The 17,896-nt window shown below is 44.1% G+C and overlaps 1 protein-coding gene across 1 annotated transcript in view; it reads right to left on the bottom strand.

The window, feature by feature from the left end:
- gulp1a (GULP PTB domain containing engulfment adaptor 1a) overlaps positions 1–17,896 on the bottom strand; it is a 34,549-nt gene that overhangs the window by 1,424 nt on the left and 15,229 nt on the right. The window contains exons 2-11 of the mRNA XM_068746193.1: positions 12,309–12,390; positions 5,728–5,789; positions 3,754–3,825; positions 1,928–2,026; positions 1,708–1,845; positions 1,500–1,616; positions 1,138–1,224; positions 766–996; positions 508–649; positions 334–425 (exon numbers count right to left, since the gene is read on the bottom strand). Coding sequence (XP_068602294.1) covers positions 334–425; positions 508–649; positions 766–996; positions 1,138–1,224; positions 1,500–1,616; positions 1,708–1,845; positions 1,928–2,026; positions 3,754–3,825; positions 5,728–5,789; positions 12,309–12,336 — 1,068 coding nt within the window. The 5' untranslated portion in view covers positions 12,337–12,390. The remainder of the gene's footprint in view (positions 1–333; positions 426–507; positions 650–765; positions 997–1,137; positions 1,225–1,499; positions 1,617–1,707; positions 1,846–1,927; positions 2,027–3,753; positions 3,826–5,727; positions 5,790–12,308; positions 12,391–17,896) is intronic.

The following is a 17,896-nucleotide window of genomic DNA, read 5'->3' as shown; positions in this document are numbered from 1 at the left end:
TTAAAATATGTGGATATTAATACACCATTAGAATAAATTCAAGTTAGAGTAATCCACATTTGAATTATAATTGTAGATGAGGACTTTTTATTCCAAGTCTAATTTTCTTTTTCATTTCCAGACCATTTTAAACCCTGACTATCCAAAGATATCTCATGCATGCCATCGTCAGTCACATTAAATCATGAGAACAAGTCCTTACACCCCTTCCTTAATAATATCTCACCCTCCCGCCCTCCAGCTGACCCAGTCCCGTGATGCAAGAAGCCTCTCTGCGCTAACACTGCACCGCTTCAGAGTCACAGCTGCGCGAGGAATCCGACGCCGACTCACCTGCATCTCGTCCAACTTTGACTGAATATCTGGAGGGAAGTTTGCCCCGCAGGTGAACGGATCAAACGGCTGGGCGCCAAACAGGTCTTTACCTAGACAGCACACGAGCATCATAGTCACTGCACTGGATGAAGGCCGCAAAGCAAACCTGCAGATCTTAGGATCATCACTGACTTATATCGGGTGGTAAGGTGGTCGGTGGTGGAGGTGGTGGGCAGCCGTTGCTGGCCAGGGTGGGCACCAGTGGTGTCCCGGGCGAGAAGGGAACCATGTCGAACACGTCTGTAGACTGCGGCTTCATGGAGATACTCCCCGCCTGCGTGTGGAGTGGTGGAAATGGTTTAGATGAAGCAGGACAAACTTACTTAAGAGAGAGGGGGAGGCAAGACAAAAGCAGGAGACGACAGCGGCAGGAAGAAAGGAAGCGTTTACGCGAGGTCGCGGGATGCTGCACCCCTCGGAAGGCTGAGGGGGAAGGACAGCGTGTTTGGCAGGTGGAGGAGTTAGTAGGCCGGCAGACAGGTTGGACTCCGGCGAGCTCATCGGGGTGAGCGTGATGGAGGAGATCTCCAGACAGGAGAGCGACTTGATGCTGTGACACCAGAAGAGAGAGGAGGGCCTCTGCAGCATGTACGCTTCGTTAGCCGCGTTTATGTGCAGCGGCTGAGGGGGGAAAAAAAAGATGGCAGACGGGAAACAACCACAGAGGAAGCGCGTTATCCGGGGACGAAGGAGGAGAAGACGCGGTTTCAAGATGCTAACGGCGTCACGGTGATCGGAATGGAAGTGGATGTTTGTTCTCACCGGTGGCTCGTGAGCGATCATCAGCTGCTCCTCCAGATCCTGAAGCTGCTGCTTTAGTTCAGAGTTTTCCGTTTCCAGTTCTTGAATCTGCAAAATGTTATATCGGTTGCAGTAAATTAAAAGCTCGATTAAGTCAAGTAATAACTCCACACCTATTTCCGAGTTCCGATTTGATTTCAAACAGAGTTTGCAGCAGCCGAGCTAGCACCATTAATATTCACTATCGATATGTTTCATCAGTGCAGCTTGATTGCCCTCGCCGGATCTTTTAAAAGCAATCAATACAAACAACCTCTGCATTAATTAATACACATATCAATGCTTCACTGCGGCGGTCTCGAGCCGATGGATGAGGGACATACTCTTTTCTGCAGGCTCCCGATCTGTTTCCTGGTTTCCACGTCTTTGCCTCCGGACTCCAGGAACTTCTTGTAGGCCAAGTCGAAGGCCTGGCCGATGGTCAGGGTTATCTCTTCTGCCTGCAACGCGTCGGCGAAGATGTTGGAACAGCGTTCAAAAAACGAAGGCAAACCAAAAGACACGCCAGTGGCAGGGCGGAAGGACACTTACACACTTTTCACTGTCAAACACGTAGCACAGGTGCTTGTTGGACTCCGAGTCTTTGCAGATGAAGGTGAATATCCTTTTATCCGTCTTGTCGTCTGCACAGAAGGATATCCGGTGCAACTGACAGTTATGCTGCACATCCTGGGGAAGAAGCATAAAGCATTCGTGTTTATTGGTTTGCTGTCAATTCGGGAAAATACAACTTTTCAATAGTTGGACTCACTTTTGTCTTGGGATCCAGTATCTTTACACCGTAAATGGAGATCTGCAACTCCACCTTGGGCGTCTTCTGCCCTTCTGATTTCTTAATGTGTCTCTGAAACTGCCAGCAGCAGAAGAAACAAATACAAGTGGCCAAAAGAAGCGCAGGATTCTAGATAATTCTACAATATTGGTGCATCGCCATTGGCTGTTATTCCCACCAATAGGACGCAATCCAAAATGTAAAACGGTAAAAACAATTAGCCTTAAAAGACCATGAAGCAAAAGTAAATTGTGCAAAGTCATGGCAAAATATATATTAATTAACGCATCTTAATCTAGATTTTTTTTTTTTTTTATCCTGACAGTGTACAATTGATTTTTGCTTTATGGTCTTTTATGCTCGTCTATCACCACAAATGCAAATAACGCCCCCTGCTGGACAAAGGCAGGCTTTTGGGCGCTTTTGAGCCTGCCATTACCGTACTTGCAATGTAGATACATCAAATGTTAAGGAAATATCCATTGTTGCCATAGCAATGATTTGCTCCATTCCCCCCCCCCCAAAAAAAACAACAACAACAACAACAACGCCACAACAAAGAGAAATGTGGCGTTTGTGTGTGTAAAAATAACCAAAGTGTATTACAGCCTATAAAAACGAGGCCTTCCCAGGCTCACACTAAAATGATCAACTGAACTTCATCGAGTCCTTGTGAGGAGATATTCAGCCTTCAGGGTCTCGACCAGCGTGAGGAGAACAAACAGCAAGTGTGAGTCACAGGAACACTGATGTTCTTTGGGAGGAACACACACACACAAAAATCTACCATGGGCTAGAACAGTCAGGACCGATGCTTTCTCTGTGATTGTAATTGCATCTCGGAGCGTAACCATGGAGCCTCTGTGTCCAAACAGGCTTTCTAGATCAAATGTAATGGAACAACAACAGAGGGATGGGTTTGCGGGGGGGAAAACAGTCCTCCCCTACGAGTGGCCTCACAGATTCAACGCCTGGCTGGGGGGGGGGGGGGGGGGGTGGGAGGCAGAGGAGAGGCCAGCGGGCAGCGAGCGAAGCCACACAAACAAGAGCGAGGAAGGCAGACGCCGCTAGTTTATCTAAACCCAACTATCGCTGAGGAGCGCATGTTTGAATGCATCGGGAAAGGAAATAGCGCTGAATGCTAATGCGTAATACGACATGGTTTTGGATTGTGAAAATTCTGCTTTACTGTGAAAGGTTATTTCTAGGCGTGTGGTGTTTTTTTATTTTCCTCCACCGGGATGGTTTATGATTGTCACCTGTGTCCGGCCTGTACCTGTTCCTCACCTCCCCTCTTTATGCAGTCTGGCCTTCATAGTCTGAGATTATCCCACTTTGGACTGCTGTTGAACCATTTTGACTTTGCTTCTGTCAGCTTGAGGCATCGAGGTTCATGAACTTCAGTAACTAGCGGTGAATATTATAACTTCAGAGGTTTTTACTGCCATGGAAAATGGAAGCAGTGGCGCTTTAATAAAGTCACTCATTAAGTGAAAGCTGTGCGGCTTATTGAGTAAACTCCTGGGGGGGCGGGGGGGGGGGGGGGGGGGGGTTTGAGGGTTCAATCCAAGGCCAGGACAACAACAGTTGTTGTGTTAGATGGATGTTTGATTGAATATGCATCCATCAGGCTGCTCATGGCTGACTGAACAAACTGCGCTGCGTATCCAGCAGGTGCAAAATGTTCACCCTCAGGAGCTGGAGAACTCCAAGGGCACCTTGTTGGTAAATGATAAGCACGGGGACCATTTGTCAGACTCCACCCTCCAACCCCCCCCCGGGGTCCTTCAGGCTACCGCTTTTACCTTCAGCTTTCTGACGGCGTCCTTCACCACTTCGGTGCCTTTCGGGCCTTCGACCTCCGTGTTTCCAAGGAACTGGACAGAGAATAGAAAATCACACAGGCATCAACTGGGTTGAAAAAAAAAAAAAGAACACCATAACTTGACTTTACGTTAAACGCGTCAAGCTTTAAGGCGCATCAGGAACTATCAACATGATTGGCTGCATAAATCACACCCCCATTTGTTTCAGTCTCACATCGATTAACTGATTGACATAAACCTACGAACGATACCAATGCCTCATCATGCGATGACACACAAACACACACACACACACACACACACACATAATACACTTCTGTCATCCTCCGACAGGTGGAGCCGTTAACCTTTGGACCTGAGAATCCCATTTTCCATCTAACAGCAGCAGTTATTGTTCCAGTCACACAGAACACTCTGCTTCAGTGAGCTGAAGGTGTGCAACCTGCTCCCGTATCAGACTCCCCCCCCCCCCCCCCCCTCCCACAGCCACAAAATGTCTCCACCGGAACGGAGCTAACAACTCAGCCGTGGACGATCCACAACACAACGTCTCTTTGATGCTGTGAGCGTCTTGAGTCTGATTCTGACATGATAGTCACACGTTCATGAAGTGGTGTAAATATGAAATGATTATGCAATAACAGTTACCCAGCATGACCCCGCACCATCTGTGTCAAGAGGTCAGTTACGACTATAGAAATACGTGCAGAAACTACAGTTAAAATTCTGTGGCGTTGAATGTCAGGCCGGTTTTAAGTCGCAGCAATAGCCTGTTTTTCAAAGCGAGTCACCCCCCCGACAGTTCATAGAACTCACTTTGGTTAAATCTGTAACGAGCGTCTTGATTCCAAACGCGATACTCAGGTGTGAGTAATAGTTAGCTGATTAATGGTTGCGGCCGTTGCATCAGCGTAGCGTCAGCGAAGCGCAGCAGCTCATCAGGGACAATCGATTCGCTACAGACGCCGTCAAGCAAGGCGAGAAGAAAGACTGCACAGCTGCCCAAGATGAAGCTCCCCGTATCCAACCTCCTTTTTTTTTGGATGTGTATATTCTTTATTTACTTATTCAATCTCATTTATAGCATGGTTTTATTAAAATAAAATGGCAAATGTTACCATCTGCAACCATTTTTTTAAAGTTAATTTCTCTTAGTTTCACACACATGGAGGAAATGATGGATTTTCATGCTGGTGGTTGTGTGGCGCATGTGGCAAAGGAAAACCCATTATATGTTGAAATGGATCCAGATAGAGATTTCCTGCCCCCCCCCCCATCCCCATTTTCTTTAACATACAGTGATGGATTTTGATAAAACATGGTAGAAACATTTGGCAGGTGGAACAAAGAAACCATTACATGTAGGAAATGATCCAGTTTTTGTTTCCCACTGACTTTAAAATTGACTTTTCTCCAACATTTTCCATAATCAAGTAACGCATTAAAAACACTCAATTTCTGTGAAGCCTTGTGGAGGTGTAGGACTCGGTAGAGAAACAGATCGTACTTTGGCATAAGATTTGTTTTTCACATTAAAAGTCCAAGGAAATGCCAGACCTGTGAAATGATAGCTGATTGGCTGTCTCAGACTTGAAGCTACTCTGCTCTCTCCATTTTGGTAAATCTTTCACTTTCACTATTTTGGTAGTTCACGTACAATCACAAAGTGTCAATCATCCAAATTCTCTTTCGTTGAGGTGACTTGGAAATGCTGGCTGGCATTAATCAGAGGCAAAAGGGGGGGGGGGGGGGGGGCAAACGGCTGAAATCTGCAAAGCTGCAACGAGCAGCTAGCCTCTGTGAAAGGTCTGGAGGTCTGGAATGAGAACAACTGGACTGGTTTCATAAGTATGACAGAGAGCGGAGCAAACAAATGGGATTTAGTCCCCCCCGCGAGTAACAGAAAAATGCCTCTCTTCTTCTGTCGTCGTTCAGTGCGATGGCGAAACATACCTTGACATTGTAGGGTATGTAATGCTTGGCCAGAGCCTCCGGAGTGTGCATCCATGTTTTATCTGAAATGATACAAACAGTGCGGCAGTAAAATGCAATGAAGCAAAAATAATGACTCAACAAAGGCGAAAAAGAATAAATACACCAATAATCCGTCCCTCCATCTTTGGTGGAGGATGACAGCGGAAAGAGAATAAAAGGATGTCGCGATCATATCCGAAGACATTCAGTCATCTGAGAAGACATTTTGGGTAGGTGTGTCTTTAACTCCATTAAAGACCAACGCGGAGTGAACTGTTTGTGGCTTAGCGCTAACAGCGGTACGACCCGTCTCCAGGTATTTGTTGACATGAAAGATTAATGCAGGAAGAGCCAAAACAGTCCCAGTTCTGCAACTGCATGAAGACAAACTCTTTTTTACACACACTCTCGAACAAATCTCACAACTTTGGTGCTTATGAGGTATGACAGCTGTCAAAACGCTCCCGCTGCGCTGCAATTAATCACCGTCAACCACTGCTGGGGCGCAAAGAGTGCAAACAGTTGACGAAACGAACAGCAGAAATGTGTTTTCAATGTGTTAACAGCTTTATTATCAGATTGATTCATTGATCAAGCATATCATTTATCGAATTGGCCAATTTGGGCTTGGACTTTCAACGGGATTGGAAGACACTCCTATCAAACCCTCAGAAGTTGCATTTATAAAACGGATGACAAAAGCAATCAACGAACAATTTGTTCTTATATGGTGTAAGATTTCAATACTTGATGTAGGAACCGATGCAGCTTCTTTGTGCATCTTGTTTTTGTTTTTTTTGTCTTCCAATAGTCTTACAAGATGAAAGAATCTGCGATCAGAACGGGTCCTTGGGGATCCTTTTTTCCCTGTCTTCATTTCCCTTCCACAAATGGATTTCCATCCTGCTAATGGGTCTTTTTCAAGAAAGACACATGCCGGTGACCTTGGGGTAATTAACTCCTGAGTGTCGATTACATTAATCAGGATTTGAAAGCTGTAAATAATGAGAATCAACTTGACCACGTCCTCTGCCCAAGTATGCTAATGACTTTGTTTACATCAATGCTGTTGGCTAAGAAGCTTGATGATTTCAAAATCCTTCCAATTAATCAAGCTTTAATTTGGTGCGTAATTGGTTTTGCTCATGTTCGGAACCTACCATGCAATACTAAGGGACTGATAGTTAGCGTCTTCTCCTGGAAAGGATGTCCTGTTTTATTCTTCCTGGTATTGCCTCGGCAGGAAGTAGAAACATCCGCTGAAGCACAAAGGCCTGCACGGCTCTCATTGCATTGGAATGATCTGATCTTAACAGACTGTTCTAGATTTGGGTGTGAACATGCAGCTTGATTGAAGATGCGTGGCAATCAGTTTGTATCTTCATGCAGCTCATGACAAATGCCCTTTGATCGCAAGCTCCCTGAAGAGTCTCGTTGCCAAAGTCTTCCTGTCCGATCTCCATGCGATCTGTTTTAATTTATTAACTTCAACCACTATTCTCTCAGTTGCCCATATACTCAGCTTAGTGAGCTAAAAGGACAGTATAAGCTGCCCAGAGTCTGTTTACAGCAAATGTGTAATTCTCTGGACCTCTGTGAATTCATAAAATGTTACAGGTTTGTGCTCTTCCGCTTTTTGTTCCACACAAGTGCAAACTGGTGGTCATATAACTGATCGCCTATGACCGGATCAATCAGGGTGGAAGTTCATAAGAGGTCTTTTTGCCACTTGCCAGACGCTTCACCTTAAACTGGGAGACTCTTCATCTTTATAGATTATCCTCTAACGTTTACTTAAAAGCCTTGGACCCATGGTCAATGACCTTGGGACAGATCTATTCAAAAGAGCAATCAATTCTCTAGTGGGAGTCTTGAACGAAAGTTAATAGAAGGACAATGTACCTCCTCTTTTCCTTTAAAGGGAGATTAGGGAGGAGAGCGGTGAGGGCGAACGGAGTGGCGTGGCAGGTATAGCTGGCACTTTTTAAAGCAGTCAACACCTGCTGCTCTGAATAAGGGATTGGTGGTGGGAGGGTGGACTTCCTTCCTCGCTCTCTCTCTCTCTTTGCTTTTCATTCCTTCCTTGAAATGGAAACTCATGTGATTGCCCACAGGGAGAATGATCTCCTGGGGTTCAAAGATGCATCGTGACATCTGAAGGTCACTCTGCCTGGTTAAGTTGCCAGATGGTGGATGAAGTGCCAATGCATCTCTGTCACTGTGTAGTTTAATGCAAAAACAAAAGTCTCTGGAGAGTGGGAGTGCATTGTTTCTCAGTGCTTTCATAGTTCTGGCGGACCCAGGTCAGCACACGGGAAGGCAAAAAAGGTCACCGGTCCTTCATGCACGGTACACTCCAGAGACTACTGTCACCGGCAATAGCAGTATTCATTTATCCCCTGTCACATTACAGGGTTCTGTACTTTAACACGCGGTAGAATATATTTCAACTAGCTTTATAAAGTAAGCCAAAGTAATCATCTACCGATCCTGAAGGACACCGGAGTCTTAGATTGTGCCTTCTTTAAAATCCAATCTGACGTATCGGCCTGTGAATTGACTGCAGACCGAACCCCTGCCCAAAGATACCTGCTCTAATTAAACAGAGTAGACAGATATAAATGGTAAATCATTACGCATGCAGGAGGGGCAAAACCATAGAAGAAGAAATAACGTGCGCCTTCCGTGAACAATATTGGTTCATTATTTATCCAAGTAGATTAAAAAAAAAAACCTCTGGAGAATCGGACACGGGTTAAGAGGCCGTAAATACTCCGACACTGTAGGAGTTCACATCAGCAGAAAATGACAGAATGAAATGTTGGAGCAAGTGAATGTTGCCTTGAGGCCCTAGACTAGAGGAATGGAACCGACACTTCCACAGACGAGTCCAGCACACTGGGGTATCGATGGTTTTATCCATTGGTGCATCATCACAGAGTGCATGGCCTTATCTACAAACTTACGCCTGCATTACCCTCTTTATCTGACCATTTTCTAATTCTGCACCGAGACGGTGATAAATGGTTTCCACAGTCGAACGTAAATGAACCTTGTGTCTCGGGATCGTTTTCTAACGTCCTATAATATCGTTGCGGTGCACCCCTAAGATGAAAACGACGCCGTTTCAGCAGAAAAGTTATATGATCTCTGCATTGTAAGCCAAATTGAGGCACACAATCTTTAAAATCTGCTCATTTTGGAGACTGAAATTTTCCTCTTTAGTGCATCTATCTAAATTACTGAGTCTGCGCTGCATGAAAGAAGCACGTTTGTCTGATTTTAAGATCCATTACGTTTCATCGGCGCTTAGACATTTATACAAGGCTTGAAGAATTGCTGAGCTCTAGTCAAGCAAAATTTGTCTCATCCTAGATGTTTGTTCTCCACGTGAACGAAGCAGAGCGTTGCTGTCGATCTTTCTATATGCTTTTATTCACGTGATTGTTTAAATTTTTAGAACTTTCTCACCTCACTATTTATAGCAGAGGTGGAAGCTCTGTTTCCAACATCCTCCAGCATTCCCCCCATCGCTAGCGCTAACCTTTCAGCGCTTGAATGTTACGCTGTGTGCAGTCGTTTCCATCGGACCGCTGGAAAGGCAGGCAGGCCTCGCCCGAATTGACTGCAGTGCTCAATCAATGACATGCGATACATTTGCTGGGCATGCACAGTTGTCCATCATTCAAAAAGGCAGCTGAACTGCGCTCCCACTGGGATCCCGGGATATAATAATATCTTTCCATGCTGTTGCTCGATATGGAGATTGCAGCTCACGTGCAGAAATATTCTTTGCAAAATACCGACGCTTTTTCCTTCAGGCTTTTGTCTGCTCCTCGTGGAAAACATTTGGGGAAATGGACTCAAATAGAACACACACACACACACACAGTGCAACGTAATGCAATTCAATGCAAACGGAACCCTCTCGACAGATACTTGGTTACTTAGTGTATTAAATTACATTTTGCAAGAGTTCCTGCATTTGCGTCAGTACTCTGCAACTTCATGTTCATGTTCCACTGTTCTTTAAAGCTAAAGCCTTTTTGAAAGGATTTGCCCAATCTCATTAAACTCAACATTATTGCTGGTAGGAAGACATTCAAGGTTCATTAAGGGCTAATGCGGATTACACAAACCCAATAAACTCTCTCCTATCCGAGTCCATCCGGCACGTGGTTATCAGAGATGCATCCAAAAAAAAACAGTTCCTTGTTCTCTGATCACATTATGAACCATGAATGTCTTGTGAAGAATGATATTCATCTGCAGCAATTCAGTTAACAAGATCAAGCATCCTCAGATTCTAATTTTCTGTATGAATGCTTTTATGGCCCCCTTCATTCATGATGACGGATGGACATCCGACTTCCAGTCATTATTCATTCACCTGCATGCATATAGAAGGTTTCATGAAGTTTCTTTTCAGGCGATTCACAGACAAACAGCATCACAGAACTTTAGTGACTCCTGGAGCGTATGAGATATCCATCATAATCCATTTCTCCAAAGTGTTTTTACGTTTTTCTTTGTGTTTAACATTTGTGCGGGACAACGTTGGAAATTGTCCTTTTATAGTTTGTTGTCACCGTCAACCAAAATACCAGCGCTGAGCAGCTTTGGAGCCCAATGGTGTTAGAAAACGTAGGGCAAACGATGAACTGTCCTCGGCTACTGCATAATCGCAGTGAGGAGCCTCATTTCTGGGCTAATAGTTTGCATTAACGTGACTACTCTTCCGCTACCATCTGCTGCTATGGCAGAGTTGTAACATATTTATTACTGCTTTATTACGGCTATGAGAAGATACATGGGCGTAGCGAGGGAGGACATGGCGTTGGGGAGGACGATGTAAAGGACAGGGTGGAAGGATGAATCGTTCATTTGGCTACAACTGGTTTAGGAGACAGAGGAGCGAATATTAACGGTTTAGTTCACTCGCTCGATGGAATTGCGTTACTATTAATAGTTACAACGTGAAATCCAACCACCTAAGACACCTGTGTGTGCGTGTCGACGTACGAGTCGTGGTCCTGCAGGGAAGTGCTGATTATCACAGCATCAAAAAGCAACAACGACAACAAGGCAGTAATCATCTTCTCGAAATGCTGAGCCTGCAGCAGAGACAGGATCATTTACTCGTTTAGCAACAAAACCTTTGTTCAAGCCACCTGCAGATGAAATGCTATTTCAAATTGACAGGAACTTCACCTGCACCTGAACTCATTTTTGATAATAACATGATAATGTCAAACACACAGAGACGAAAGCAGTCTCGGTCGCGATCGCACCCGGACGATCATCATCACGGCATCTTCATTAACGGCGTAACATCAAGTTAATTTAAGCCTCATATGAAGGCGATGAACTTTAAAAAGGACCTTTCTATTTTGCAGCTTTAAACTTGTGCAAAGGTCAAAGGAGGGTGCATCCAAACAGCCAAATAAAACACAGAATGGCCACCGATATGTTTTTGTATATTAAGCCTCGATCGAGCCAATAAAAATATTTTATTTGTCCGGGAGGGGAACATTTTTATCGCCCTGCTGCATATGTGGGAGACCTTCTTACTGGTTGTAACCAGAGTTGCAGGAATTAAATCTAGAAAGAGGCCAGAGTGAAGCTCCCGTCTCAGAGCATCTTGAACGCATGTCGTGTTTCGGGAGGAGAGCGTCTTAACGTTCTGCAGCCGGAGACAAACCTTAAGAATGTTTCCGGTTGCAGCTTTTGATACAAAACTACATCAATTGCAATAGAAAGGTACTCCAAGTTATCATAGCATGAAACTTTAATGGCAAATCTCAAATCAGACGATGCTTCTGTACGGACAGACGGACATAGACAGCCACAGGTACGTGCAAACAGCTTCGCGCCATGGAAATGAAACCCCATCTGAAATGAGCGGCACGGGAGCAATGGAGGGGAATTTTAATGCGGGGTGCTGCTCTCTCTGATTGCCAACTTTTGGCTCCTAAAATAGACGACCTAATGGGAGAAAGTGAATCATGCAAGGCAAATATCATTAAAGCGGAGCTCGCCACCTGGTCCCAGGACGCTTTCCCAAAGCTGTCCGAGGCTTCTCCGGTCTTCCGATTCCTATCCCGGAGGGACGGGACAGATGGCGGCAAACGCGGGAAGCCGTTCAGCCGAGCTGCGAGCGCTTTAGCCGCATCCAAGCAGGATCACGTCAAGACTATATGTAGCGTGGCGTCAGCACTTATTAAGAATAAAGTGCAGCAAAAGGGTGGAAATATTAGGAAAAAGAAGTAAATGGAATATTCGAGAAAACTGGGGAACTTTCAGGAACAAAATGTATTGGAGTATCATGGCTTTTTCTTCAAATGACTTAAAGATTGCAACTTAATTCTTGTAATATTATGACTCACTTTCTTAGCTGTGACTGTCCTTATCTCGATATTTCCCCTTTATTCTCGGAATCTTCCTCCCCAAGTGTATTGGGTCAGATTATTTCCGCAATGCAACTGAACAACGCTGCCGATTCAGACGTCCCCTGAAGTTCAAGTCCATCAGCTAAATGTTCGGCAGCTATTTCCGCTCACCTTTTTTCCTGTTGAAGGCGCGGTTCATTGTGGAAAACGTGCGTCTCCGGCTCCCCTCCCGAGTGTCTTGACAATATTCCACCTGGAAAAGCAGCAGAGAGAAGCCAGTTAAAATCTCGGGCCTCCAGCAAAACATCCAAAAATAAAAAGATGTGACGTGTTTGCTGCACAATGCCCCCCCCCAACCACCGAGAGCGAGGCAGTGCTTTTGCTGTCAGAATGAGTTCGATTTAAGGTTCCAGGGCATCTGCATCACATGTGGTCGCCGCCGCGCCACGTCTCGCACATCACACGTGGAACCTCTAATCTGTGGCGTCGATAATAACGGTCTTTGGCGTTCTGCGGTGCCAAACTTGTCTAAAAACGGTGACCCTGACCAAAAGTGCTACGCAGTAAAAACTCTGCAGTCTTCACTACGATCCTCTGAGCAGAACAAGCATGATTTTTTTTCCCCCCCGTGTACCCGAAAATGACAGAACCTAAAACTAAATCCAGAAGGTTTAATCATCAGAAGGAATGCCTGTACTGACCTTCTCTTCTAAGCATCTCCAGAGTTTCGCAATCAACAAAACCATGTTTCACAAAAAAACCATTTGGGCGATCCCTTGGGATGTTTTTTCCTCTGGATAAAGGAAGAGACAAATGTAGCTGTGCTGAAAGTCAGTTTTTGATTTTCTTTAAAGGAGACATATGAAAAACTCACTTTTCCCATCTCATCAAGTGATTCCTACGTAGTTCTGTAGTCACCTACCGGCAGAAATCTCTCCCCCTGCGATGTCACAGAGGGGTGAACGTGCACAAGATGTGCGTGCACATGCATGCACATTCGTGGCGAGCACGCAATTAAGTTAGTTTCGTTTTCGTTTACAGAGGCGTTTCTGACAGAGGTGTTTGAGACAGAAGAGAGGGACGCTGTCCTGCAGCATCTGTTTGCTATTTTGACCAAAGACTGTTACAGATATTTCACATAGGCGTCCGGGAACTGCGTTGCCCTGTCACACACTGCTGCGGTGCATCACTGCTCCACGTTATTGTAAAAGCAACCATTCGTTTGAATGCTAAAGGTCCTGCGTCGCTTCAGTCTGACACGTCCCCAATGAGAGCTCAGCATCTAGAGGACAAACTGTCCAGGACTCGGTAGCTGCCAGCCGGCGCCACAATCAATATCCCTTAGTCTTACACTGTTGCAAACAAATGAGAACGAATTGGATTTTCCATGTTCGGCACTTTCCATTTATCGAGGGAAACCCGACCTCTTCCGAGTTTTTAGGAGATGGAAAAAGAAACCCCGCTCATTCCTTGGAACCGAGCTTCCAACGAGCTGCATCCTGCCGCCTAATTTAAAAAACAAGGGCTGATGTTTGAACACCAGGGTCCGTCTAGAAATGAATGATGATGATGATGCTCTTGTATCGCCATATTAAGGGTAACAGGTAGGCTTAGATTTAAAAGCTGAAGTGAAGGAGATTAATTTTGTCTTTACATATGTTTTTATTTGAAAGAAATTTAAACTTCATGGATCTTAATTATTATTATTTTTAAACGGACCCAAGGCCAAATAAAAGCTTGCAACTAAATATCTATACAAAGAACCGACATTGAAATGAAAATAGCAAAAATAGACTTTAATTGGAAAATATATAAATGTAAGTTATTGAGTAATAACAAATATGCTAATTATATTATTTATTACCATATATTTATTGCTTTTTAAAGACAATGGTTTACTATGAAGTGAGGAATGCATAAAAGAAAAGAAAAGAACATCCCATGTCTAAATCCAACCAGCTCCTCTTTGGCCTTTTATCCAAAGGCTCGGTTTAATCATTTCAGATCTTACAGACGAACAGACAGAAGAAGAAACGAGACAAATAACATCTCCCTTCCTCCTTTGCTGGATTCACAAACACCAGTTATACTGTGACACGGATGATCCCCGCTCTCACAGTGATGGATGTAAGACTCTGAGAGAACCGGAGACTCCCAAAAGGGACGCACTTCAGGGCGGGGAACTGGGACATTCCTCAGTCGGCAAAAACAGTCCAGCGGGGAAAATAGAGACAAGTGTTCCTCATCTTGAGGTGGAGCCCGATGAAAACATCACATGGGTGATGACTCAAGGACACGGGTGTTGTGTACAGAGTTAAATGACAAGTTTTGTTTTTTTGTTTTTTTAGATTGTGGGGCCAATTAGCCGTCCTTTAACATCTTTCTAATTTGTTTTGTTGGCTGGTTCGGATGGAGAGTATTCAAAGGCCGGAAATCTCCAACCAACCCTTAGCATTCCCGTCAGCCCAGAAGTCAGACTCCTATTTTATACGCACACCCGACTGCGTTTTGGCTCTGGAATTCAGAATTGAGATATGTTCAAAACTTTTCGGCATATAGGAAATAAACGTTGTAGCAGAAGAGTCCGCATTTCCTTGCACGGCTGGATGAATTCTTCCGAAAATGCAACCACCCATTCAAAACCCCGGGACAGCTGAAGAGAGGACAGGAAATGAGTGAGAGCGAGCGAGAACAAGAGGGCAAACGTGCAGCAAAGGGAGGAGGACTGGATGCTCCGAGGTAAACGGGCTCGGGTGTTTAGGCCTCCTCCAATGGATGCAAGGAGTATTTTCTTGAGCAGATCTTTATTCATTTACTTCCTGGCAAGGATTCCATCCATTCCCGGAGAACCCATCTTTCCTTGACTCTTAGGCTGTCCTATCACATATTAAATCGGATCTGGTGAATTGCCTGATTTATAAAAGTTCTCGCAGCATTTGGCTTCTCTTTGGTTTGTCTGCGACACCCTGAGGCGTCGTGCTGCGCTGCCTCCCTCGACACCTGACAGTGATGTCACCCGCATTGATGGCATTCGCAGCGATTTAATAGCTTCCTGTCTGGTGAATCAACAGCAGCCCCTCTGGAGAGCTGGCGACCTGAGACACACACACAGAGTTAACGCCAAGCTGCAAACTTCCAGAGCCTCCTTTTCCATGTTTACAAGCCGCAGCTGAAGAAGCACATAAAGAACAAAGTATTGGACGCTCCAACATTATTAAGGCAAATGACAGAACTTTATAGACTTGAACAGGAAAATGAAGCAAATCCACAAACCAAATGTGATCAAGATAAAACAAACAAACAAGGAACGTTTAGGGATGTGGTCGGAAATGTGTTTCATTTAAAAGTAGGAGAAAATTAAAGCTTCCTTAGAACATCATCCTCCAAAGTGCACAACAAACATCATGTCCAGACGATCAACAGTTCACCTTCGGTGACTCAGACATTTGGAATTTTGTTTGGGAAAGACTCGTCTGACCCCGCAGAGTCCACTAGAGACAAAAAAAAACAAAAAACAAAAGTAAGAAAGTAATCCAAATACCTCGGGTTGAGTTAAATATTTACCAAGGTTTACTTAAACCGAAAAATGGGAGAAAGAAAAAGAAACTTTCCACTTCTAAATGCCCCTCAGCCAGTCACTAATGTGACCCATATGTAGTGAAAAAGGCAGCAGGCATTTAGCATTGAATGAAAGCAGAGCATTGCGATGTGGTCCCAGCATAAAGCTCCACAAAGGCAAATCAACAAAGATCCTTTGTTTTCCTCACTGCTTTCACCCGGCTCTGGAATCTTGCCGACTAAGCAACGACCCACAAGACTTTGCAGCTACAATCTGTTTATGAATTCAGCCCCAGAATTCCACAGTCGAATCAACCGTGGGGTCTAATCTAAAATCCAGAGTTGCTCTCTCCCTCGCAGCCCGGCACTCTCGCGACTCCGGAATTGAATTTTGTCACCGTGTTGTAGTTCGTGAAGTAAAAGCGCTGCTATAGAAAGAAGCATGCAAACAACAACAACAACAACAGAGCTGGAGATAAAAGCGACTTACTTGCCTTCAAACTGGGGAGGAATAGAGGCGAGGGAGTTCCAGCGGCTCTTAATAGTTTTCAGCTGTGGGCCAGATGCTGGGAGGCTAAGGATTTGCAGAAAGGAGAGATGATGGGGTTTGCAAACTCATCACGAAGCCTTCGCCTTGACACACGATACTTGACATTCATACCAAACTTCCTCCTCCCACAGTTTGTTGAAGTTTTGTTGGAGCAAGGCAGAACCCCCTCCTCCTTTCAACGGGAACAGTTTGACGGAGATTCACCGCGGCGTACCAGAGATGACCTACAAAAGCCAACAAGCGAGAGGTTGCCGTCTGACCCTTTTACTGCAGCTTGTGATTCATCATCACACTATGTGCACTCGCAGCAGAGTTCGGTGGACATCTTTGCATTGATTTAAAAAAAGAAAAAAAACAGTGTAGCCAGAATATTATGAAGCAAAAGTCACATTATCTTTCCAATACAAAGCCTTTAAAACCTTATTGTAAGATTAATAACACGCTTTCCATTTCTGCTGCTCCCCACAAAAATTTAAAAACGTATGAATTCCGGCCACCATAAGCACATCTAAAATCGCTCAGGCATAAAAGAAGGAAAACTAACTAATAAAACTCTGACAGTGGTCTCGACAAATGCACAGAATGGAAAAAGATAGAAATGTAAACGGTTTATAAAGATAATATTAATCATTGTTAATGGTAATTAATAATAGTTAATCATATTTAAAGGTAGTCAACGGTAATTAAACAATATTTAATTGAATTTAGTGAAAGTTGAAATTAAACCATAGTTACTAGTATTTAGTGGTAGATAATAGTAATTAAACAATAGTTACTAGTATTTAGTGGTAGTTAATGGTAATTAAACAATAGTTACCAGTATTTAGTGGTAGATAATGCTAATTAAACAATAGTTACTAGTATTTAGTGGTAGTTAATGGTAATTAAACAATAGTTAACAGTTGTTAAATGGTCTTAACCATTGAACATTGAGCTCAGTCAGGGTCTTGGGTCGGTGTGTTTCGCTTTGTGCCTGACATATCATTTGGAGGTCGCTGCTCTGTCCACATATTATTTCTTTGATCTGGCCTGTATCATCTCATATTTGCATCTTGTATGAACAGCTGTGGTGTGGTAAAAGGAAGTGTTCGGCCCAGATGCTTTCGTTTAAAGTGATGCCCTTCATGCTGCTCAGACATGAATAAAACTGGGTGAAGAAAAATATCTCCATTAGACAGGCAAAAGTGGAAAGGTGCAACTGACGGATTGAATTTCTCACCTACATGTCACTGTGCAGTACATTTAAAATGAATTTCAATGCGACAGCACAGATGCATCAGAATCAGCTGAAATGCATCTAGGTCAGCAGATGAACACAATATCACAGAGTCATCTTTTCAGATCTTTGTAACTAGGCTACAGCGCCTCACCTTTTTCACATTTCACGTTTAGTATCAAATATATAAACAGAAAGTCATTTTCAGTAATAAGTAATTGTAAACAACATAACAACAAATAAAATATTTAAGGCAGCATCGTACTGCTGCAGTCCTGTTAAGTCACGATAGCTTTGCAGACGTGTGTAAGTTCAGAGTCCAATTATTCCCTCCTGGCTGGGAATGTGTGTTCGTAGGAGTGGGTGGAGAAGCAGGAACGTGAATCTCAATGAGCAACATCTGGGAGGATTTCCATTGAGCTCTGCAGCCTTCGC

Source organism: Brachionichthys hirsutus, chromosome 12 (genome assembly GCF_040956055.1).
Source record: "Brachionichthys hirsutus isolate HB-005 chromosome 12, CSIRO-AGI_Bhir_v1, whole genome shotgun sequence".
Taxonomy (NCBI): domain Eukaryota; kingdom Metazoa; phylum Chordata; class Actinopteri; order Lophiiformes; family Brachionichthyidae; genus Brachionichthys; species Brachionichthys hirsutus.
This window is presented reverse-complemented; position numbering and strand designations above follow the sequence as displayed.